Source organism: Myxine glutinosa, chromosome 2 (genome assembly GCF_964187855.1).
Source record: "Myxine glutinosa chromosome 2, kmMyxGlut1.1, whole genome shotgun sequence".
Lineage (NCBI taxonomy): Eukaryota > Metazoa > Chordata > Myxini > Myxiniformes > Myxinidae > Myxine > Myxine glutinosa.
This window is the reverse complement of record NC_136262.1, coordinates 264606901-264632715: the sequence shown is the minus strand read 5'-3', so window position 1 is coordinate 264632715 and position 25815 is coordinate 264606901. Positions and strand designations below refer to the sequence as shown.

The window sequence follows — 25815 nt, the reverse complement described above, 5'->3', positions numbered from 1 at the left end:
TGAGCTGCAGGGAGGAATGGGGAAGATTTGGCTGGAATGTGAGCTGCAGGGAGGAATGGGGAAGATTTGGCTGGAATGTGAGCTTCAGGGAGGAATGGGGAAGATTTGGCTGGAATGTGAGCTTCAGGGAGGAATGGGGAAGATTTGGCTGGAATGTGAGCTTCAGGGAGGAATGGGGAAGATTTGGCTGGAATGTGAGCTGCATGGAGGAACGGGGAAGATTTGGCTGGAATGTGAGCTGCATGGAGGAAGGGGGAAGATTTGGCTGGAATGTGAGTTTCAGGGAGGAATGGGGAAGATTTGGCTGGAATGTGAGCTGCAGGGAGGAATGGGGAAGATTTGGCCGGAATGTGAGCTGCAGGGAGGAATGGGGAAGATTTGGCCGGAATGTGAGCTGCAGGGATGAATGGGGAAGATTTGGCTGGAATGTGAGCTGCAGGGAGGAATGGGGAAGATTTGGCTGGAATGTGGGCTGCAGGGAGGAATGGGGAAGATTTGGCTGGAATGTGAGCTTCAGGGAGGAATGGGGAAGATTTGGCTGGAATGTGAGCTGCAGGGAGGAATGGGGAAGATTTGGCTGGAATGTGAGCTGCAGGGAGGAATGGGGAAGATTTGGCCGGAATGTGAGCTGCAGGGAGGACTGGGGAAGATTTGACCGGAATGTGAGCTGCAGGGAGGAATGGGGAAGATTTTGCTGGAATGTGAGCTGCAGGGAGGAATGGGGAAGATTTGGCCGGAATGTGAGCTGCAGGGAGGAATGGGGAAGATTTGGCTGGAATGTGAGCTGCAGGGAGGAATGGGGAAGATTTGGCTGGAATGTGAGCTGCAGGGAGGAATGGGGAAGATTTGGCTGGAATGTGAGCTGCATGGAGGAATGGGGAAGATTTGGCTGGAATGTGAGCTGCATGGAGGAATGGGGAAGATTTGGCTAGAATGTGAGCTGCAGGTAGGAATGGGGAAGATTTGGCCAGAATGCGAGCTGCAGGGAGGAATGGGGAAGATTTTGCTGGAATGTGAGCTGCAGGGAGGATTGGGGATGATTTGGCTGGAATGTGAGCTGCAGGGAGGAATGGGGAAGATTTGGCTGGAATGTGAGCTGCAGGGAGGAATGGGGAAGATTTGGCCGGAATGTGAGCTGCAGGGAGGAATGGGGAAGATTTTGCTGGAATGTGAGCTGCAGGGAGGAATGGGGAAGATTTGGCCGGAATGTGAGCTGCAGGGAGGAATGGGGAAGATTTGGCTGGAATGTGAGCTGCAGGGAGGAATGGGGAAGATTTGGCTGGAATGTGAGCTGCAGGGAGGAATGGGGAAGATTATGGCTGAAATGTGAGCTGCAGGTAAGAATGGGGAAGATTTGGCTGGAATGTGAGCTTCAGGGAAGAATGGGGAAGATTTGGCTGGAATGTGAGCTTCAGGGAGGAATGGGGAAGATTTTGCTGGAATGTGAGCTGCAGGGAGGAATGGGGAAGATTTGGCCGGAATGTGAGCTGCAGGGAGGAATGGGGAAGATTTGGCTGGAATGTGAGCTGCAGGGAGGAATGGGGAAGATTTGGCTGGAATGTGAGCTGCAGGGAGGAATGGGGAAGATTTGGCTGGAATGTGAGCTGCATGGAGGAATGGGGAATATTTGGCTGGAATGTGAGCTGCATGGAGGAATGGGGAAGATTTGGCTGGAATGTGAGCTTCAGGGAGGAATGGGGAAGATTTGGCTGGAATGTGAGCTGCAGGGAGGATTGGGGAAGATTTGGCTGGAATGTGAGCTGCAGGGAGGAATGGGGAAGATTTGGCTGGAATGTGAGCTGCAGGGAGGAATGGGGAAGATTTGGCCAGAATGTGAGCTGCAGGGAGGAATGGGGAAGATTTTGCTGGAATGTGAGCTGCAGGGACGAATGGGGAGGATTTGGCTGGAATGTGAGCTGCAGGGAGGAATGGGGAAGATTTGGCTGGAATGTGAGCTGCAGGGAGGAATGGGGAAGATTTGGCTGGAATGTGAGCTGCAGGGAGGAATGGGGAAGATTTGGCTGGAATGTGAGCTTCAGGGAGGAATGGGGAAGATTTGGCTGGAATGTGAGCTTCAGGGAGGAATGGGGAAGATTTGGCTGGAATGTGAGCTTCAGGGAGGAATGGGGAAGATTTGGCTGGAATGTGAGCTGCATGGAGGAACGGGGAAGATTTGGCTGGAATGTGAGCTGCATGGAGGAAGGGGGAAGATTTGGCTGGAATGTGAGTTTCAGGGAGGAATGTTGAAGATTTGGCTGGAATGTGAGCTGCAGGGAGGAATGGGGAAGATTTGGCCGGAATGTGAGCTGCAGGGAGGAATGGGGAAGATTTGGCCGGAATGTGAGCTGCAGGGATGAATGGGGAAGATTTGGCTGGAATGTGAGCTGCAGGGAGGAATGGGGAAGATTTGGCTGGAATGTGGGCTGCAGGGAGGAATGGGGAAGATTTGGCCGGAATGTGAGCTGCAGGGAGGAATGGGGAAGAGTTGGCTGGAATGTGAGCTGCAGGGAGGAATGGGGAAGATTTGGCTGGAATGTGAGCTGCAGGGAGGAATGGGGAAGATTTGGCTGGAATGTGAGCTGCAGGGAGGAATGGGGAAGATTTGGCTGGAATGTGAGCTGCAGGGAGGAATGGGGGAAGATTTGGCTGGAATGTGAGCTGCAGGGAGGAATGGGAAGATTTGGCCGGAATGTGAGCTGCAGGGAGGAATGGGGAAGATTTGGCTGGAATGTGAGCTGCAGGGAGGAATGGGGAAGATTTGGCTGGAATGTGAGCTGCAGGGAGGAATGGGGAAGATTTGGCCGGAATGTGAGCTGCAGGGAGGACTGGGGAAGATTTGACCGGAATGTGAGCTGCAGGGAGGAATGGGGAAGATTTTGCTGGAATGTGAGCTGCAGGGAGGAATGGGGAAGATTTGGCCGGAATGTGAGCTGCAGGGAGGAATGGGGAAGATTTGGCTGGAATGTGAGCTGCAGGGAGGAATGGGGAAGATTTGGCTGGAATGTGAGCTGCATGGAGGAATGGGGAAGATTTGGCTGGAATGTGAGCTGCATGGAGGAATGGGGAAGATTTGGCTGGAATGTGAGCTGCAGGGAGGAATGGGGAAGATTTGGCCGGAATGCGAGCTGCAGGGAGGAATGGGGAAGATTTTGCTGGAATGTGAGCTGCAGGGAGGAATGGGGAAGATTTGGCCGGAATGTGAGCTGCAGGGAGGAATGGGGAAGATTTTGCTGGAATGTGAGCTGCAGGGAGGAATGGGGAAGATTTGGCCGGAATGTGAGCTGCAGGGAGGAATGGGGAAGATTTGGCCGGAATGTGAGCTGCAGGGAGGAATGGGGAAGATTTGGCCGCCGACTTGCGTTGGGAGGAATGGGGAAGATTTGGCCGGAATGTGAGCTGCAGGGAGGAATGGGGAAGATTTGGCCGCCGACTAGCGTTGGGAGGAATGGGGAAGATTTGGCCGGAATGTGAGCTGCAGGGAGGAATGGGGAAGATTTGGCCGCCGACTAGCGTTGGGAGGAATGGGGAAGATTTGGCCGGAATGTGAGCTGCAGGGAGGAATGGGGAAGATTTGGCCGCCGACTAGCGTTGGGAGGAATGGGGAAGATTTGGCCGGAATGTGAGCTGCAGGGAGGAATGGGGAAGATTTGGCCGCGGACTTGCGTTGGGAGGAATGGGGAAGATTTGGCCGGAATGTGAGCTGCAGGGAGGAATGGGGAAGATTTGGACGGAATGTGAGCTGCAGGGAGGATTGGGGAAGATTTGGCCGGAATGTGAGCTGCAGGGAGGAATGGGGAAGATTTGGCCGGAATGTGAGCTGCAGGGAGGAATGGGGAAGATTTGGCCGCCGACTTGCGTTGGGAGGAATGGGGAAGATTTGGCCGGAATGTGAGCTGCAGGGAGGAATGGGGAAGATTTGCCCGCCGACTTGCGTTGGGAGGAATGGGGAAGATTTGGCTGGAATGTGAGCTGCAGGGAGGATTGGGGAAGATTTGGCCGGAATGTGAGCTGCAGGGAGGAATGGGGAAGATTTGGCCGCCGACTTGCGTTGGGAGGAATGGGGAAGATTTGGCCGCCGACTAGCGTTGGGAGGGTACAACCACCGTGAAGAGGCATCCCCGGTAGTTGTCGCTTGGTTGAGGTTTTTGCCTCTGTTCTCTCACCTGTTCAGGCTCGTTTCAGTTTGACGTAATATTTCGGGCAACAATTTGGAAACGACAAATTAATCGATCGACGATGTCGGATGCATCAATTGAGACAAAGATGGTGGGGAAATATAAAGAAGGGAAAATAAGTTTACAAAACATTCATAATGAATGGAAGAAGAGGAGAGCTTGTAGAAAATGGCGTCGTGTGCACTTTGGCGTAATTGGTTCCTTCGGTGGATCAAGACCAAATGAGGTCGTCTCTGCATCTTTGGAATGTTTAATTGTGGAGTTAATTTGTTTCACTGTCGTTGTGATTCGTTTTTGCGGACTCTGCTCATTTTGAAACTGCCGAGGAAAATGTTCATATTGCTCCTGCTTCTGCTTCTTCTCTTGCCGAAAGCACCGGCATCTGCATTCTGCATACCTGTTATTACCTGGTCACGTGAGTGAGCCGCCGCGTGATGACTCGTTTGTGCTCGAGCCGTTATTGCTGTTTTATCGCAGTGATTGCATTTTGCTATCCATTACATATGCTGTTAACGGTGTATTTGATACAACTGTGTGTTCAAACATGTTCTGCGCGGCCATACTGTTTGTGGCATTTTACACCATCAGGCAAAAAATCCTCTTTGTTGCATTTTAAGACCTTTTATGTTTTGCTTGTTATATGGTCTTGTGGGTCGTTGATGACCGTGTGTGGTGACCGTAGGTCATGGGTCATCTCGATGAGGGGCCTTCACTTAACCTGGAACAGGAAGTCGAGGACAAGCTTTCTCACTATGACTTTGGGTGCAACATTGGCACACTATGTCCCAAGATATCGCACCCAGTCATAAGCAAGACGAGGAGCATGGACACCGACTGCAACGTGGTACGTATCATGTATTTTGTTTATATCTACCTCTTCTTTTAACGCCTCCAAGTCCTCTCACCTTCTCGTGGGGAAAATGCTTCTGGCATATCTTTTCTGCAGCCGACTGATCGGGCCTGACGTTTCACTGAAGATCGTTTGGGCAGATATTTGTATATGTCCAGAATGATGGTGATAACTCGCCAACTCCTCAATAAGACACCGAGGGATCTTTAACATCCATTAAGAGAGGAGGTGTGGGGAGATGGACGGGCGAGGATGAGGGGAGGGAGGAGGAGGGGAAGACAGGAAGGGTGAAGAGCAGGAGGATGGTGAGGAGGTGTGGAGCAGGAGGATGGTGAGGAGAGAGCAGGAATGGGTGAGCAGAAATCGGGAGAGTGAGGGTGAACGGGGATCAGGAGAAGGGGTGAGGACGATTAGGAGGAGGGGTAAGTGGGGAGCAGGAGGAGAGAGGGCAGCAGGAGGAGAAGTGAATGGGGAGCAGGAGAAGAGTGAGAAGAGATCAGGAGGAGAGGTGAGCAGGAGGGGTGAGTGGGGAGCAAGAGGAGAGTAAGAGGGGTGAGCAGGGATCAGGAGAAAGGATGAGCAAGGAGCAGGACGAGGGGTGAGCAGGAGAATGGGTGAGCAAGAGGGGTGAGTGGGAAGCAAGAGGAAAATGAGAGGGCAGCAGAAAGGGGGGTGAGCAGCGACCAGGAGAAGGGATGAGAGAGGAGCAGGACGAGGGGTGAGCATGGATCAGGATGAGGGGCGAGCATGGATCAGATGGAAGGGTGAATGGGAAGCAGGAGGAGGATTGTGTGGGATGCAGGAGGAGGAGTGAACGGGGAGAATGAGGAGAGTGAGAGAGAAGCAGGAGGAGGGTTGAGCAGGGAGCAGGAGAAGGGGTGAGCAGGAGGAGTGAGTGGGAAGCAGAAGGAGTGAGTGGGAAGCAGAAGGAGTGAGTGGGAAGCAGAAGGAGTGAGTGGGAAGCAGAAGGAGTGAGTGGGAAGCAGAAGGAGTGAGTGGGAAGCAGAAGGAGTGAGTGGGAAGCAGAAGGAGTGAGTGGGAAGCAGAAGGAGTGAGTGGGAAGCAGAAGGAGTGAGTGGGAAGCAGAAGGAATGAGTGGGAAGCAGAAGGAATGAGTGGGAAGCAGAAGGAGTGAGCAGGAAGCAAGAGATGAGGAACAGGGGAGCAGAAAGAGGGGTGAATGGGGAGAAGGAGGAGTGAGTGGGAAGCAGAAGGAGTGAGCAGGAAGCAAGAGATGAGGAACAGGGGAGCAGAAAGAGGGGTGAGTGCAGAGAAGGAGGAGTGAGTGGAGAGAAGGAGTGAGTGGAGAGAAGGAGAAGGGGAAATGGGATGAGGGGTGAGTGAAGAGCATGAGGAGATGGCAGAGCAGGAGGATGGAGCAAGGGTGAACAGTTTACGTTTTGCATCCCACTGATAGGCCAGATCTGGATTCGGACCTGAAACAAAATCGACTCGGCTTGTTTTTGTCGCCTACACAACTCATCCACCTAGTTTTGTCATAAGTCGTCCCCAACGTTTTGCAATATCATGTTATTTATCGTTTTTGGCCCTATCACTCAATGGTGAAGAATCCCTTACAAGTTAAAACAAGACCGAAAGTCTAACAGCGGCGTATCCGGGCTTGTAAAATATGATAAACCACAAACACATATGATTAGCTTTTTTTAACAGTCGATAATGCTGTTTATAGCATTAAACAAAGAAATTTGGAGGAATCCAGACATCCGTGAGGTACGTTTTACTTCCAGAACTGAGCGAAGATCTACTGTAATCTATATACCCCACAAGGGTTGGAGGTGTGCTCCTTTACCAAGCAGCTAGCTAGCGCTTGCCAAGCCAGCCGTTCCTTAATGGATTTGAATGGAGTGCTTGCTCGAATGCTGAAACCACTTGGCGATCTCCCCACAAGAAACTTGGTAAACGAACACACACCCAATGTTCCTGAGACCTGACCATAGATCGACTGTAATCTATATACCCCAAAGAGGAATGACCCTTCCTGCAGTTCCTGTAGTGAGCGGGTGTACATGTAAATTCAAATGTCGGTCGGTGGAGTCAGCCGTCGTTAATGCCATCATAGACGCTTCATAATAGCATCATCATGACGTAACGGACACAAAACTGCTGCGACTTTATTATGTAGAAGATGATATATTTTAACTTCCAGTACGTTTGCAGTCTCTACGAAGGGATTAATGTTACGATTAGATTTACTATAATATTGACGTTACTTTATCATTATTTCGAAAATGTTATTACTATCAAAAAACCGAGGTGAATTCCTTACTTCCTCGGTTATTAATATTAGTGCCGAACACCGCTCATCATTGATCATGAACCATACACCGCTTCAATCCATTAACTTTTCATTCACAACATTGGGATTACAGTGTTATGTTTATATTTACTATATTATTATTACGAAAACGATACGACTGAAACGATACACCACTGTATTAAGAAACCTGGGCTTAATTTGTCTGAAGCGGTCCGAAGGTGAGGCATAAAGCCTAAGGCCTATACGTACCGTATTGTTGGAAGAGACGTAACGCCAATGCTTTTGGTATTTGATGGTCATTTTAACAATCGGTTTATTTGTGTTTCACACTGAATGAAAAACGTCAAGGTAGAACATGGCGATTGTGATATATGACAGGTTCGACCATATGTTTGGCATGAACGGCATCTAAATCAAAATGGCGGTGTGCGGAGAGTCAGCCGCCTTACCGCCGTAATGACATCTGACATAATCACATCACCCTGTCGTGTGACCAGATCCTCAGCTCTGATTGGTATACGTTTGAGGGTACATACATGCAGTACATACAGACAGACAAACACTGTTCTAGACGGCTTTGCCCTGTGGGCTAAGCCGTAAAAATTCTTCTATCCAGATCCCTATTTGGATTTGGACCTTCAACAAAATCGAATACATTCGTCCAAAGAAATCAATTCGATTTGAAGAATCACTTAAAAATTATCTGATCTGGATCCGGATTTGAAACTTCACCAAAATTGAATAAACTCTTCCTTGTCACACACCCAACATGTCCACCAAATTTCGTCCGAATCCATCCACAACTTTTTGAGATATCCTGTTCACAAACAGACAGACAGGGGTGAAAACATAACCTCTTTTCATCTTCGGTGGTGGAGGTAATAAGCTTTAAGAGTGCTCGCCAAGTGGCTTAAACACTCAAGATAGCAATACAACGAAAGGATGAGGAGTGGCTGGCTTGACAAGCGATAGCAAGCTGAATGGTAATGGAACATACCCCAGGAGAATGGGGTGAGGGAGTTAACTTTCCGATGTAATCTTACCAAAGATGAAGGGCCCCCGGCCTATGGTCCTCAGGCACCGTTGTTAATCCAACGTGTGAACACCATGGGCCCGCACCACAGGTCTCTCTCAAAATACCACCATTTGTTAGTGCAAATTCCACCCGTCACCAGCCAATTACACCTGTCGCTTCGCTGAATATGTAGGAGGGATCTTCTTCGTCTTCTTTTTAAGTTTTATGGTATTTTCAGAGTTGCGAGGCTCCATATACGCCACCCACGCACCAAAAAATAACTGAGGTGAACGAAGGAGCCTTTGCATGTTCTATCGCTGAGTTTCTCTGTAATGCTTTCCAAGTTTGAAGAAAACGTTTCTCGCTGAGTTTGAAGAAGATCTGGGCAGTGTATTTTGCCAAAAAACACAGGGAATAATAAAATGATTGTGTATGTTGATGATTTTCCAATCTCATTATTAGCTGAGTTTCTCCGTCATGCTTTAAATAATAAGAAGCAGCGCGAATGCTTTCTCTTCACACTGTTCTCTGTATTCTGTTTAATTACAATCATTATAATTAAATTATGACAAATGGGAATAAAGTTGAAGCATTTTGCAACTTGAAAAGGTATCCGATGTATCGTCTCATCAATATATACAGTATTATGAAAGTGCATTGCTGTATTTACATTCTGTTGGTCAAATACCGTCTAAAAGAAGAAGTAAAAAAATTTAACTCGGGAATTTCCCCGTCCTCCCGACTAATTAATTACGTTTTTGTATTTTCTTGTGTAAATATGGAGGAGGTATGACGGCCTTTCTTGCATATAAATAAATAAAATACACCGTTATAATAATCGCTGATTTCTTAAAATCTTCAGATTTCACTCCAGATTTTGGCATTGATATAATCCTCGAGATCCGATCCTCAAACCCGAATACAGATTTTGATTATATACTTTAATTAGTTAATGAGAGCAGATCGTGTTTCCAAGGAAAGGCATGTTTGAATAGGTCGAAACAAAATGGTTTCTCAGACCTCTTTGAGGTGATGTTTAGCTGACCAGGAATAAAGCCTTTCAGGAAGGTAATCCGATAATTATCTTGAAAAGGGGTGTTAAGTTACCCAAACACCCAGTTTTCATTCATGCGTTCCTGTGGAGTTCTTTTAGTATGCCTGCAAAGTTTGGGCCTGTTAGGTTTCATGGTTTTGGAGTTATGGAGGAGACACACACACACATTGCCTTTTATTTTTAGCTTATGGGATGGCGTGTATACAGTCCGTAAACACTTGCAACTTCTCCGAAACTGCTGATGGGATTGTGACCAAATTTGGCGAAAATGATACTTGGTATGTTGCGATTCTGGTTTGTTCATGACATTAAAAAGAATCAGGGTCTAAGGGGGTCTACTATCAAAGTGGGTCTAGGTTTGGCCAACACCCTTCCACCCCCCTAAAATAGGTATTTGCTTTCCTCTCTGAAACTACACATAGAAATCCGATGAAACCTGAGCACAACCTTCAACACCGGTGATGTACCAATGTTTGTTCATGGTATTAAAAAAAATCGAGGTCTAAGGTGGTCCACAGGGGGGGGGGGGGGGGTTATTTATTCCCATAGGTATTTGCTTTCTTCTCTGAAACTACACACACCATTTTGATGAAACATGACCACAACCTTCCTCACCAGTGATGTATCAAAGTTTGTTCGCGGCATTCAAAAATCTGGGTTTGAGGGGGCGTGCACTGGGTTTGACCACCTAAAATAGGTATTTTCTCTCTTCTCCAAAACTACATGTACAATTCTGATGAAACTTACCACAAATTCCGTTCATCACCCTTGATGTACCAATGTTTGCTCACAACATTAGAAATTTAAATAATCGGGGTCTAGGGAAGTCTATGGGCAGAGTAAGGGGGATTTCCCCCCAAAATGTTTTTTTTTTTGTTGTTTAAAGTCTTACGATCACGTTTGTATGATTCTACATGCTGCCCTGTCTCCTAGCAACCATTGAAATTGGTTTAAAACAAGTCAGGAGACGACGATGGTTCACGAGCGAGCGGTATTCAATGACAAAGGACGAACTATAACCGAAACAGGCCCGGAGGGGCCAGGCCCGGAAATGTCAAAACGTAGGTTACTGACCTCGAAATGAGATAGAAAATAATGTATAATCAGTTATGAGGTTAGTTAGCTACACAATACCGAAAATTCGGTTCGATTCCGACAACTTTGAAAATTTGACCTTTGTGACCTTCAAAGGTCGAAGATTCTGAAATTTGTTGGAAAACTTGTATTTCATGATGTATGTGATAATATAGGATCATATACGATATTTCACCCTATCAGGAAGCGAACAATGTAATAAAACCATCAAAAATAGACTTTTCTAAATTTCGTGACCTTGTGACCTTGACCTTGGGGCGAAAATGAAAAATCGAGCTCCGTCGGGCTAGACACATGACATTGGCCTCACCAAGTACCGAAACCCCTGTCAGATTCCACCAAACCCCTCGGAGAAGATGTAGCTTGAAATTGATTACCCCCTAAAAAGACATCTTTTTCGGGCGTGGCTCCGCCCACAATGGGCGTAATACGCCCACTCTAGGCAGGACACAACTAGATCATGATATCAACCTCCCACCAAAGTTTCATCAAGATCGGATGATATCATCGGGTAATTATGCTGCGGTCAGACAGACACACACACACAGACAGACGCACACACATGACGAATATAGTGGTTACTTGATAACTCGTGAACCAATACTGTGATACTGTTATAACACCTTTAGTCGGTGTAGTATTTTGCTTTATTCTACCAGGTGAGTGCCCAGGGGTGTTGCCCCTATTTCTATAGATAGAATGGACTCGAGCAACCTTTCATGAAGTGCTATTTAATTTTCCGACTCTATTTGCCAGGTTATGGACTGACTAAACACCAGGCCCCAGTTGCTCCAAACTCGGATAATTTTAACCACTGCATAAGAGCTATCCTATGGTTGAAATTCTTATTCCATGGTTAACTAACAGACCATTTATCATCAAATGAGGAAGCAGTACCATTTTTGAAGTATTTTGTATTACTTCACCAAGGTCGGGAGAAAAACCAAGGTTTTTTTTTGCTTTGTTTTTTTCACCAAGGTAGGAACTTTCAGGTCACCCTGTGTGGAAAAATTTGGAAATTTTATCCCTCAGATAAGTAATTTATCCCCTGGATAGCACTTACCCGTGCTTTGATTTCCCTCTCCATTGTGCACCGTATTCACATGTTGATAATGTATATTCGGTATCTGTTTCTGGCTGGGATAACGTCGCCGGTAGAGTTGCAATGGTGTAGTCCAATAGTTTGATGAGTTTCCTCCCACTGTCTTTGTTCGTCTTTGGCCAGCGCCGAGCGGAACGCAGAGAGCTGGTGTTGCAAGCACATGAACCAGCTCGCCTCTTCATGCTGCGGGGAGACACAAGGGTCGGTAATGGCGTGGACCTGCAGTTGTTCTGTGGTGATATCGTGGGATTTATGAAGACACATGATGGTTTGGGAGACTCAACACGTTGGCTTGTTGATTGTGGAGGTACAGACCATAAACGTTACATGATGTGTTGATCAGTGACCTGCTTGGCCATTCTGAAATTAAAGCAGTGTACAGATAGTGTAATAATGATACAAAGTACAACCCTATTTGGGAAGCAGAGTGCGATAGTACTGCAGGATGCATAATCACTCAGCCAGATTGTACGGAAGATTATGAAGCATTGAAGGCTGAGGAGCACCCTTGATACTCGGGGAATCTGAGAGCAAACAATTTGTAAAACATCAACTCGCCAAGTTTAAATACCGTCTTGGAACATACTGTGGATAAGCATGATACGGGTACAATCTTTATATTGTGTTGGCCTAATGGTTACGGTGGCGGCCTTGGGATCCTAAGGTCCTGAGTTTGAATCCCGTCTTCTGTTGAATTAATACCAGGTGGGGTTGACTCGGCCTCTTTTCTGTCCGAGGTTGGCGAAATGACTACCAGGGTACTGGGTCCTCTCTCAAGGAGGTTGGTGGCAGGATTTGCACTCCGGCCGCCGTAAAAAAACACCTTATTCCATAGCACACACAGTGGTGTGTGTCGGGATGGTGCTGAGGAGTCGTCCAACAACATAACAACAACAACAACAGGCATTTTAAGGCCATTTTCCCTGCTAGAGCGGGGGTAAGCCAGGCGGGCCCCATGACAATATTCTCCATCTTGCCCTATTTTCTGCATCTCTCCTTGTTAACCCCCTTGCCCGCATTTCTTCTTTCACCATCTTCAGCCAAGTCTTTCTCGGTCTTCCCCGTCCTATACTTCCTTATACATTCATTTCCGTCACTCTTCTCAACCAGTCACTTTCATCCTTCCTCAACACATGACCAAACCATCCCAACCTGTTTCTCTTCACAGCATCAATCACAGGCAATGTTCCCATCATTTTTCACAATTCATCATTTGTCTTCCTCTCTCTCAACGATACTCCGCACATCCACCGAACCATTCGCATTTCCACCTTTTCCAGCCTTTGTTGCTGCTCTACGTTCATTACCCATGTCTCACTCCCATAAATCATAGCACTTCTCACACATGCAGCATACACCTTTCCCTTCAGCCTCAACGACACTCCCCTCCTCGTCAGCACGCCACTCAGTGCCCGAAGCTTCTTCCATGCACATCGCACTCCAGCAACCGTAAAAAAAATGTCCCATGAAAATAAATCTTCATATTATTACAACCAGATGGTAGTCCCATTGTTCTGGTATGAATCCCGGCTGGGCACATCAACAGCGGCCATACCAGCCGGCTGAGTCGATGACGCCGAGCCAGATTGCATGTCCACTGTCACAATACCGCAGATCTGATGCTGTGGGACCTCTGCGTCAGCCGATATGTTACGCTAATTCAGTGTCATGAGCCTGATCTCTAATCAACAGGCGAACAGAGCCTGTGAGGCACGCGGCATGGTCTTGTTGTAAAGCGCTGGTCGCCCGTAACCAATTCAGTCCTTTAACGGACGTGTCAAATTGCATTAGCGGTCAGGACTGCCCAAATTCACCCCCATGATGAGGTATATTTAATACTGTTATGTCGATGTGGTAGAGCAATATGTAGAGCAGTTAGATCTGAGTAGGTAACATGCTTCGTGTGTCGCGGTAAGGAAAACTACCTTGTAATAAGTTCCTAGTATAGGCGTTTTGTCGGTTAAGATGTATAATTGTGAATCTACCAAGAGGTTCGAGTAATAAGTCGTGTAGGGATTAAGGAGTAGCGCCCCTGTGTGTCCTCACCTGGTTAGCCAAACCTTTGTCCCTTTTTGGCACTGCACACCACATAAACATTCCGACGGATCCTTAGTGCAACACTAAATAACGCCCTCCCCCCTGACATGACTTAGGAAGAAACCGGGCCAGGACACCGCCGAATGGCCGCCGCCATTTACACCTCCGAGAGGCCTATCCACCTCGAATAGCACGTGCTATGACACGAGGAGCAGGGAGCGCGAGTGGGAGTGACGCAGTTGGCGTGCACCTGGGCAAGCGACGAGTCGGTGGAGGAGACTGATTGGTTGGAGTGCACCAATGCTGACGTCACCGGCCAGCAGATACTAACGAGGGCCGAACGCCATTTTGGGCAGTTGACAAAGGAGTTGGACTTTTCGTGCGCAGAGTTGAGTCCCGGTGCGAGTTGAGTTGGAAACGAGTCGAGTTGGATCCAGAGACGAGTTGAGTGGAGGTGGATCCCGAGTAGGACTGGCAGTTGAAAGACGAGTTGGCATTCCTGGCAGTTTCCTGGCTCTGGCCGTCCCGGTGCGATCCCGAGTTGATAGAGTCTTGGCTTGCTGGTTGAGTTGGCTTGAGAGTTGGCTTGTGATTCCGAGCTCAAGTGCAGTTCACTTGGTTCGTGCAGCCCTGCGTTTGACCTTTGGTGCACGGACCTCGTGGGAGCGGCGAGAGGCTTGGAGCGGGGCCGAGCGGGGCCGTGTTACACTTGAAGACGACGAGACCAGATAAGACCGAGCTCCGCGTTCACAATAACATAACGAACGTTTTTCTTTTATTAATTCATATCCCCTCGTCTGGTTTCTGAACTCTGTCGGTGTGTGGGATCCCAATTTAATTACCTTATTTTATTATCGGCGTGTATTTTCCTGTCCCTGCCTTTATTCAATAAACCCTTGTATTATTTTGCATCCCCAGTGAAACCTGTGCCCGCTTGAGTTGATTGCCCCTTACAGGACCGGAGCTACGCCGTTGCGCTGCAGTTAAGTGCTTTCGCTGCAGCCTCCATTTTCCTTCTTCCTCCTGCGCAGCCATAGCCGAATCCGTGTTTGGGTAGTTGCCTCCGAATAAGACCGTTTAGGCCATCCGCGACTCTGGTGTTAACCGGAGTTGCACGACAATACCAAAGGATGCGGATACAGAGGAAGCAATACCAACAATGATGGAACAAACCTCTTCTCCATTACTGATACTGCCCATGAGGCCATCAGGGGATTCCTTAATTATCTATCTTAGGGCCACAGTCATACCACGTGAGATAGACAACAGATAGAGGTGACAAGACAGGACGTACCAGAGCTGTGTCAATGTGACACAGCTGGAACCAATTCTGGGTGGCAAACCAGACGTGTCCTTGCAGCTGTCCGGCTTGCAAAGACGAGAGGTGTGTCTGGCTGGGTGGGGCGTAGCTTTCACGTAGAAGCTCTGGTGACTTAACGCAGCCTTCAGCAAGGTGTATTTCAGGTATATCCACCTTTCTCCTGGCTGCACACGCATTTATAATCTCTGGCCCCCATCTTCCACCATGATGTACCGCTCCAATCCCTGCTAATTCACCGTTTGACCAGGGCCCAGTGTTGGGGTGGGGAAACCCTTTCCCGACCTTTCACCCAGATTGTGCTGGTTATGCAGTAGCCACTGGGATTCTGGCTTTTCCCACATAAACTATGGGCTGATGGCCCACCCAAATGCTAAAAAGCATATCAAAGATAGATTACAGAGAGTAGAACATTAAATAGGGGTTCAAATGGATAGCAGTTTTTAGACACACACAATTGGGAGGGTGGACGACATCTGTCTACACATAAAGCAATACATATCCATTGTCGGTTAGAATCCCGACCACTCTAAACTGTCATTGCGATGTTTCACAGGCAGGGTGACTCATCAATGTGTATCATCCATCAGATGGATGTTAAACTGGACTACCGTCTGCCGGCATTAATTAGTTGACGGAAATCAAAGGTCCCACGATATCTTTTGTGAAGAGTAGGCGAGTAGGCGAGTATTCGCCAGCGCTAAGGCCAAATTCCTGCACTAACCAGCAGGGGGCACTTTTTCAGCAGCACACTCCCAGCAACGATGCAAACAAGCAGCCACGAGTGGCACATGAAATGATGATGATGATATACTTAAACAAGAGAACACAGATCGCCTTCTTGGCACTTTCAAAAAACCTCCGCTTCACTGTGATTCGACAAAATATTGTGCCATTTTATGCCAAGTCGACCAATTACATTTGCTGCTTGGTCTCTCAGCGTTGGTTATTATTCCATGTCCATTTTTCTTTTGACTGCATGGTGTAATGTATTCTATGAACTCTTTGTTTTTTGTTTAATTCATCAATCAAGCTGAAACGTTTGTCGGGAAGGTTTTGTACTGAGATAGTTTGTACAGCAGCAAGCCATACAAACATGTTCTTCTTTATTTTACTGTACATTCTGTATTCCCAAGGTGTGAGGGGGTTGGTGTTGGCTAGCCTGCTCACACCTTACCCCAAGAAGCGGCATTACTCCACACATGATGGAGCTTCACGTGAGGGCACCTCTCCGAGGACACCCCGACGGGGATTCGTGAAGACACCATCTGACTACAACAACACAAGTTCACAGACTTCTTTGAACCCGATGAACCCGACACCCAGAGGATCTCCTCCCATCAGTAAGGGTTTTGGGGGATCCTGCAACCAAGAAAGCGTGATTCCCATAGAAACACGTTCCATGCAAGCTTGTGTGGCTTCACAGGGCACGACGGTGAGAACCCGAAACTTGCAAGGATTCATAAACAAGTTCGTGATGAGCATATAAATAAGAGACAACACGAAGATTAACTTTAGGTAAGGTTAAATCTACCATGTAAAACACTGTGTGTGTCAAAGTGACACAAGAGGGCGTCCGCCTTTATTTAAACTTTATTTAAACTTTATTTTAAAAATGTATTTAAAAACATTTAAAACCTTTATTATTATTTATTTATTATTATTTATTTATTTATTATTTATTTATTTATTATTATTTAAAAACATTAAAAACCTTTATTTAAAAAAAAAACAAAATGTGTATCTGTCCGCCTTTATAAGGGTAGGTTTTAAAGGCTTTGAGTGGTGCTTTAGGAGGGATTTGAATGGGGGGGGGGGGGGGGGTTTAATGGGCAATCTTTGAACATGACCCTGTGTCCACCGGTTAAAAGACCTAAAAGACTCTGAGGACCCAAAATAACCCGAAGACCCAAAACACCCCGACGACCCAAAATATCCCGACGACCCAAAAGACCCAAAACACCCAGAAGACCCAAAAGACCCCAAAACACCCTGAAGACCCAAAACACCCTGAAAACCCTAAAGACCCAAAATACCCTTAAATACCCTGAATAATCAAAATACCCCACAGACCCTTAAAGACCCAGAGGAACCAAAAGACCCTTAAGACCCTGAAAACCCAAAACACCCCAAATACCCAAAAATACCCTTAAAGGCCCAGAGGATCCAAAAGACCCTGAAGACCCAAAGCACCATGAAGACCCAAAATACTCTGAAGACCCAAAAGACACTGAAATGGTCAAAGATGCCTATCCCTCTGAAACGACGTGTGGTGAGGCCAATGGAGCACTAGTATATACAGTCATACCCCGTTTACGCCATTTCGACCTACGCCAAATCCGACTTTACGCCACTCTTCTAGAGTAAATTTCAGTTCAGCGAACGTCATTATGTGCGACGTTACGTCACTCCTACAGACATGAAAAAAAAAATTCCCCTAAAAATATATTTAAAATAAATAAAATAGTACATACAGTAACAATAAAAGAAGCTAAAAAACAATTTAAAATACAATAAAAAGCACATTAAAAATATATATAAATGTACGTACAGTATACTGTACGTACGCGCAGCTGCTGGTTCTCATTCAAAACAGAGGTGACGTACAGTATTCCTTTACTGTGTCTGTGTTAGCCATGGGTCCTAAGAAGGATAATGCGAGTGTTTCCAAGCGTAATGTGGTTACGATGGAAGATAAGTTAAATCTGATTAAAAGGTATGAAAAAGGTGAAAAAGTGTCGGTGATAGCGCATAGACCTTATCGCAAATCGGAACCGCAATGCGTCAGGGGATCGGAAAGGGGCAATAGCGCCGCCGGCGGTCGCTGTCACTTTGACAGACTGCTTGTTTACATTGACACACTACGTGATCCTTACCACTTTAAACTGCTTTTTGGACTTTTTTACTGTGACAAATTTACTGTGAACTGTGATCAGCTCATGAGCCAGTATTTGCAAGCCAAGGACACCGTCGCAAAACTGAAAGCCGCCATTGCAGTATGTAAACATACACACCGCTGCTGCTCCCGTAATTTTATTTTGAGATGTAAGATTGTTAATATTAATCATTAACCTGTTTGTTTTCCTAAATATCTCTTGAACAACTACATTATTTACCTTCAATTGAATGGATGGACCTGCGCCACCGATAAAAATATTTGATATCTCAATAGCGCAGATAACTTTACAGTTCACACCCATCAATTCCTCCGGCTTGACACGGAGGTCTCTCAGCGATGAGACCAGACGTGTCCTTGCGTCACGGTCAGTTTAACTTCGATGCATGATTCTTCAGTGATTTTGTAATCATAAAACGAAGTTAGAATTTCAGGATGTTTATCTGCCTCTCTGTACTTTTCGTATTTGTTTAAAAGTTTTGGATACATTGTTGGTGGGTAACCTTCAATAGCAATTCCTCCATCACGTTTTCACCAAAATATATCAAGTCCGCTAACACGGGCTCTAAATTTGTTCTGCTCCTTTTTCATCTTTTCAATAACATCAGATTTCATCAAATGTGTTTTAATTGCGTCAATAATTTCTTCAAACATTTCTATTGTTTTTGTTTCTGCCGTCGTTGGGGAGGAAGCGCGAATTATCCATAACAACCGGCAGCGAATATGATTAAACTCTGTGCTCTTTAACATTATTTTCATTCGCTTTAATACCCCACGAAAACAACGTTGGTGTTTCGATAAACAGTTTTCTAATACCGCTTTGTGGGTGAGTATGATCATAATTATATTTAATCATAATACGGTGGTAGTTAATTCCATTGTTGTTGTAATATTTTGGTTCTTCAAAGATATTTTTAATATCAAAATTCAGAAGCAACACCATATGTATTTTATATAGGTAATGTATTTCTTTAAACTAAAAATCAATTTTTTTAGTTTTATAATTATTTTTGTGAAAATCGGAAATTTTGGGAAATTTGAGAAAATCATGAAATCAGAAAATTATAATTAATTGGTCACTTCCGGTTTGTGGTGTCACTTCCTGTTTTTGAGTTGAGTCAGTTTTGGTTTGGGGTCAAGGGGGTGGGGGAGGATGGGGAAGGTGGGGAATGTTGTCTGGGTTGGACGTGGCCTGGCCGTCCCCTTTTCTCATGTATTGGTGTACTTACTTTTTCCACATGCGAAATTTGCATTTATGTTTATTTAAATTATACAATGGACGACAAAATTTAAATGTTTCATGATATTTGTTATATTATATCACCTTTATCTCTCAATATTGTTGAAATGAAGATCAAATAGCTGTATGTTGAAATATGTTGAAAAAGTCAAAACTTTACATGGGGTGTACTTACTTTTTCACATGACTGTACATGTATATGTTTATGCATATATGTATGTTTATTTATACTATATATATATATATATATATATATATATATATATATATATATATATACGTATATATAGTTCTGCCCAAAAGTATTGGCAATCTTGCACTTTTTCCAAATAATGCACCATTTTTTCCAGAAAATTGTTGAAATTTAAAAATCTTTTTGTATCCACATATGTATTTCTTTGGTTTTCAGTGCAACAAAACAAAAAAAGCTGAATAAATTAATTAATGGCAAAAAAACTGAATAAGCTAATCTTAGCTTATTCTACACAGAAATCCTAAAATGGCCTAGACAATATTATTGGCACCTTTTAGAAGTTGTTAGAAATAATTAGATTTCAAGCAGGTGATTCTCCTTTACTTTGGAAATGAACTCACCTGTGGTGAGTTGCAACAACAACAACAACAACATGCATTTTAAGGCCATGTTCCCTGCTAGAGCGGGGGTTAGCCTTGCGGTCCCCATGACAATCTTCTCCATTTTGCCCTATTTTCTGCATCTCTCCTTGTTAACCCCCTTGCCCGCATTTCTTCTTCCACCATCTTTAGCCAAGTCTTTCTCGGTCTTCCCCGTCTTCTACTTCCTTCGACATTAACTTCCATCACTCTTCTCAACCAGTCACTTTCATCCTTCCTCAATACATGACCAAACCATCTCAACCTGTTCCTCTTCACAGCATCAATCACAGGCAATATTCCCATCATCTTTCGCAATTCATCATTTGTCTTCCTCTCTCTCAACAATACTCCGCACATCCATCGAACCATTCGCATTTCCACCCTTTCCAGCCTTCGTTGCTGCTCTACATTCATTACCCATGTCTCGCTCCCATAAATCATAACACTTCTCACACATGCAGCATACACCTTTCCCTTCAGCTTCAGCGACACTCTCCTCCTCATCAGCACGCCACTCAGTTCCCGAAACTTCTTCCATGCACATCTCACTCGAGCAACCGTTGCCGAGTCTGATCCACCTTCTCCATTCAGCATGTCTCCGAGGTAGCAAAATGTTTTCACACCTTCCAGCTTCACGCCGTCTCCAAGATCCAACTCAACATTTCCTCCATCTGCAGCTCCCTCTGTGCACACCTTACATTTGAATGTAGCTGCCACACTGGTTAATGACCCTCTCAGACCACTACATTTTTGATGAACCCACTCAGCACACATTGTACATTGAATGGAGTTCACTCCGACACCCTTCCTGCACACAGCACACGGCCACTTCCCAGTTCTTTCCACCTCACCACATGCTTTACCACTTGCCATCACCTTTGTCTTTCCGATATTCACCTTCAGACCTTTTGTCTCCATACATTCCTTCCACTTGTTCATCTTTTCCTTCAGTCCATCCATACTTTCCGCAATCAACACCAGATCATCTGCATACAACAACTCCCACGGTAAATCCTCCTTTACGGTCTGAGCCAGCACCTCCATCACAGCTACAAATAGTAGTGGACTTAGTACCGACCCCTGATGCACTCCCACCTTCACCTCAAACTCACCACTGTTCCCGTCCTTCGTCCTTACAGCTGTGCGTGCTCTTTTGTACATTGCCATCACTACTCTGATCAACCATTCCTCCACTCCTAACTTCCTCAATGCCCATGTCAATACTTTGCGTGGAACCCTATCGAATGCTTTCTCCAGATCAACAAACCCAAAAAACAACTTCTTCCTCTTATCCATGTACTTCTCCTGCAACTGCCTCACAATGAAAAGCGCATCTGTCGTTCCTCTTCCTGGCATAAATCCAAACTGCATTTCGTCGATCTTCACTTTCTTCCTTATCCTCCTCTCCAACGCCCTTTCCAATACCTTCATTCCATGCTCCAATAACTTTATCGCTCGGTACGAGCCACACTCCAGAGGGTCACCTTTCCCCTTGTATAGAGGGACGAGGGTACTCAGTTCCCAAATCCACTGGAATGCGGCCTTCTTTCACCACCAGATTACAGATCTCTGTCATTCTCTTCACACCCCAACTTCCTGCTGCCTTCAACATATCTCCCACAACTCCCGTCGGCCCTCCCGCTTTTCCACTCTTCATTGCTTTTATCGCTTCCTCAACTTCCTTCTCAGTTATCTTCTCTGCCGGTCCTAAAACTGGGTTACTCTCTATGTTGCCATCCCATTCATTCTCTGTATTCAACAGCATTTCCATATATCTTTTTCATCTTCCTTTAATTCCATCTGGGTCGACAACGATTTGTCCCACTTCATCCTTCAAGCAACTCACCCCCATCACATCACACCTCTCTTTCGCTATGTGCTTTGCAATCCTGAATACTGCTTTCTGACCCTCTTCCGAATCCAAGCGTTCTCCGAACATTTTCCTACATGCCTCCTGCGCCTTTGCTACCTCTTTCTTTGCAGCCTTCCTGGCTGCCTTATAACTTTCATGCTCTGCTGTTTCTGCTCCCGTACCCTTCGCCTTCTGCCACTCTTTGAACTTCTTCCTCTTCTCGTCAATCCTCTTTCCAACCTCAACATCCCACCACCATGTTTCCGAGTGCCTCGGTGGTCCTTTTGTCCATCCACATACCTCACCAACGGCTCCCAACAGACTAGCTTTCATTGACATCCAACCACTTTCAAGCTCAACCACATCATCCTCTACCCCACTCAGCCTCTCTTTTAATGCCTCCCTTACTGTCACCTCTTTCAACCTCCACACCTTCATTCTCGGTTGGTACTTCACCCGCCGAGCTCTCCTCGCACCTTTCACCCTTATGTCGCAGACAACCAAGTGGTGCTGTGAAACAGCCTCCTCCCCCGGGATCACCTTTGTGTCCCGGAGGTGCCCCCTATCTCGCCGACGCACCATCAGGTAGTCAACGGTTGTCGTCGACCCACCTGACGTGTATGTAACAAGCTTATTGTCCTCTTTCTGGAACTGAGTATTACAAATCAGCTCCATCAGCAAACTCCAAAATCCTTTCACCTTCTCCATTTCTCACACCATATCCGTAACCCCCATGAACTCCCTCAAAACCATCCATACTCCTTCCCACATGTCCATTCAGGTCTCCTCCCACCACAACAACTTCCTCATCTTTCACGTTTTCCATCAGCTTCTCTATCGCACACCAGAACTTGTCCTTCTCTTCATCGCTTCGACCAACCTGCGGAGCATATCCTGAGATGACGTTCACCAAGAGCTTTCCAATCATCATTTTCACCATCATCAACCTATCACTCACTCTAGTCACACTCACCACACTGTCTACAAACTCCTCAGAAAACAGGACACCAACACCATTCACGCCCTCCGGGCACCCTTGCCACACAAACTTGTATTTCTGTCCCTGCCTACCCTTCACCATTCTCACACCACTTCCCTTCCATCTCGTCTCTTGCACACAACATATGTCCACTCTTCTTCTGACCAATACTTCCACCACTTCTCCTGATCTCCCTGTCATTGTCCCCACATTCCATGTCCCAAACCTCAGAAACCGATCTCCACTTCGGGCTGCACCCTGCCCATATGTACTTGTGATTGTCATGGTTCTCTTTTTGAAGCAATGTTTTTATGGCCGGATGTCCTTCCTGACGCCAACCCTCTTAGTCGTCTCTTACGACACGCAGGGATACGGTGTACCTATTCTGACCAGGGTACACACTGGGAAACGTTTAAAACATGTAAATTCGGGGGGGGGGGGGGGGGGGCATCAGCATCACGGCTGCGGTTTAAACATATTCCAACAATATCCAAACCGAACCATGAAAAAACAATCCGGGAAAAGTCTCCAAGCGAGAACGTGGATTTGAGAAAGAAGGAGCAGAGGCGGAAGAAAACGAGATACAGGGGGCGGGGCACAAGCCGAGACGAGGAGGAGAGCGAACAAGCACGTGTCCGGGAGGAGAGAAAGAATCAATATATAATTCTTTGTCTCAGGAGGTGAGGTGAGGGGGAGAAAACAAAATAAAAGAAACAAGCAATACAGCGAAGGAAAGAACCCAAACCGACAAAACACCGAAGGGGGGAGGGAAGCCCCAAGTCACCAGGCCGCGCACGAGGTACGACTCGGAAAACGATTAACTACACACAAGTTTGCACGAACCACAAACCAACACCAACTAGAAACACACAATAACACGTACACAGCAAAATAACCAGTGGAAATTTGACAAAGACAAGAATGGGAAAACACTCAAACTTCAATGCCGTGGAGAGCTCGAAGCACGCCTCACTCGCCCGAGGAACCGGAAGCCCGAGGAGTGTCCAAAATGATTCCAAAACAGATTGACACAAACGACGAGCGTTCTTGTGTCTATATCTTGTGGTGAGTTGCAGGTGCATGCAATATATAAATCACTCATTTAACCAGTTTTAATGGAGAAAGGAGTCATTCTGCTGTTTATTATCACCGTGTGTACCACAATGAGCATGGAGAAAAAGAAAGAAAACCAGAGAATTGTCTGAGGAGGTCAGACACAAGATTGTAGCCAAGCATGGACAATCTCAAGGCTAAAAGTCCATCTCCAGAGACCTTGATGTTCCTGTGTCCACCGTATGCAATGTTATCAGAAAGTTTAAGGCCCATGGCACTGTTGTAAACCTCTGTGGATGTGGCCACAAGAGAAAACTTGATGGAAGATGGCAGTAAAGGATTATTGGAATGGTGGAGAAAGCACCTCAATCAACTGCTAAACAGATTCAAGCTGACCTTCCGACACAATGTACGACAGTTGCAACTTGCACCATCCGTCGCCAACTCACGAAAGGGGGTTCTATGGCAAGAGCACACTGCTGAGAGAGAGACATAATAAAGCCTGACTTGTGTTTGCCAAAACACACCTGACCAAGCCAAAATCCTTCTGGGAGATTGTCCTTTGGACAGATGAGACCAAATTAGAGCTTTTTGGTAAAGCACATCATCTCTATGTTTACAGAAAACAAAATGAAGCCTTCAAAGAAATGAACACCTTCCCTACAGTCAAACATGGAGGAGGTTCAGTGATGTTTTGGGGTTGCCGAGCTGCCTCTGGCACTGGGTGCCTTGAATGTGTGCATGGCATCATGAAATCAGGAGATTACCAAGGCATTTTGGAGCGCAATGTTCAACCCAGTGTCAGAAAGCTGGGTCTCCATCGAAGGTCATGGGTCTCGCAGCAGGACAATGACCCCAAACACACTTCAAAAAGCACCCAGGAATGGTTCAAGACAAAACGCTGGACTGTTCTGAAGTGGCCCGCAATGAGTCCAGATCTAAATCCTATTGAACACCTGTGGGGAGATCTGAAAACAGCAGTTGGGAGAAGGTACCCTTCAAATCTGGGAGAACTGGAGCAGTTTGCACAAGTAGAGTGGGCCAACCTGCTAGTAGAGAGGTGCAGGAAGCTCATTCATGGCTATAGGAAGTGCTTGACTGCAGTTATTTTGTCCAAAGTCTGTGCTACCAAATATTAAGTCAAGGGTGTCAATAATTTTGTCAATGCCATTTCTTTTTATTTTCTGGTTTAAAAAGATATATTAAGTTCTGAATCAAAAACAGATGTTCTGTAATATTAACAGTGAAATAAATAATTGTGGAGACCAAATACTTTTGTCAATTTCAACTTCTTTTTATAGAAAATTGTGAGTTATTTGAAAAAAGTGCAAGAGTGCCAATATTTTCGGCCACGACTGTTTTTGTATGTTTACGTCAGTGACGAGCAACAAAATGTGAAAAAGTCAAGTGGTATGAATACTTTCTGAAGGCACTGTAAATATTGTATCTTTCTATCACTAAATGTCTCTATTTGCTATAAATATTTAGTGCCAGAACTATGTGGGGTGGAAAGCTGAATCTTTACAATCTGATGCAACTCAACTCAACTCAACTCAACTCCCAGAAAAAAATAAATCACAAAACAGTTGGAAAACATCCGTAAATGAAAATATCGACGAATAACAGTCAGTTGATACAGACTCTGTTCACTGCTGGGAGCAATGGAGCTGGCACTGGAACTGGTGTTAGATAATGGGAGTTATTTAGCTGTTTGCAGAAAGCAAGCATGATGGGTTTTTCAAACAGTACCTGATTTAATGATTTTAAAAGGCTTTTTATTCCTTTATTTGGAACTAACCGTTAATCCTTTGACTTTACTTCTATAATAACAGTGTCTGTCCCTCCCTCTCCTTTCCCTCCCTTCCAATCCCTTGTGCTTCTTGTCCTCTGTTCCATGACCTTCAATCAGCACTTTGTTGCAGCATATCCATTCCAGGCTGACGGTAGCGGGCAGCTGAGCCTCGTCGCCGGACAGCAAGTTCGTCTGAAACGGAGCCATGATTTGTCCGGAAATCCAGAATGGTGGTTCGTGGAGTCGAATGGCTCCGATGGATTTGTCCCAAGTGCATACCTTGTGGCTACAAACTCACCGAAGCAGCAACATCGCCCTTATCCTCACCAAAAACAATAATTAAAATCAGGCCGAGTTCCTGCATACATCATTAAAAGGACAAGTGTGTGTCCGTCTGTCCATCACGCCTCATTCTAAAATCTAAAGGGTTCCTGCTGTCATAGTAAAATATAATGGGACGTTTG

At 45.8% G+C, this 25815-nt stretch overlaps 1 protein-coding gene across 1 annotated transcript in view; it reads left to right on the top strand.

Moving 5' to 3' along the window:
• LOC137420572 (rho guanine nucleotide exchange factor 37) overlaps positions 1-25750 on the top strand; it is a 145226-nt gene extending 119476 nt beyond the window's left edge. Inside the window, exons 12-15 of the mRNA XM_068105739.2 lie at positions 4858-5019; positions 11693-11876; positions 16061-16359; positions 25469-25750. Of these exons, the coding sequence (XP_067961840.2) occupies positions 4858-5019; positions 11693-11876; positions 16061-16359; positions 25469-25690 (867 nt within the window). The 3' untranslated portion in view covers positions 25691-25750. The remainder of the gene's footprint in view (positions 1-4857; positions 5020-11692; positions 11877-16060; positions 16360-25468) is intronic.
• The last annotated feature ends 65 nt before the right edge of the window (positions 25751-25815 follow it).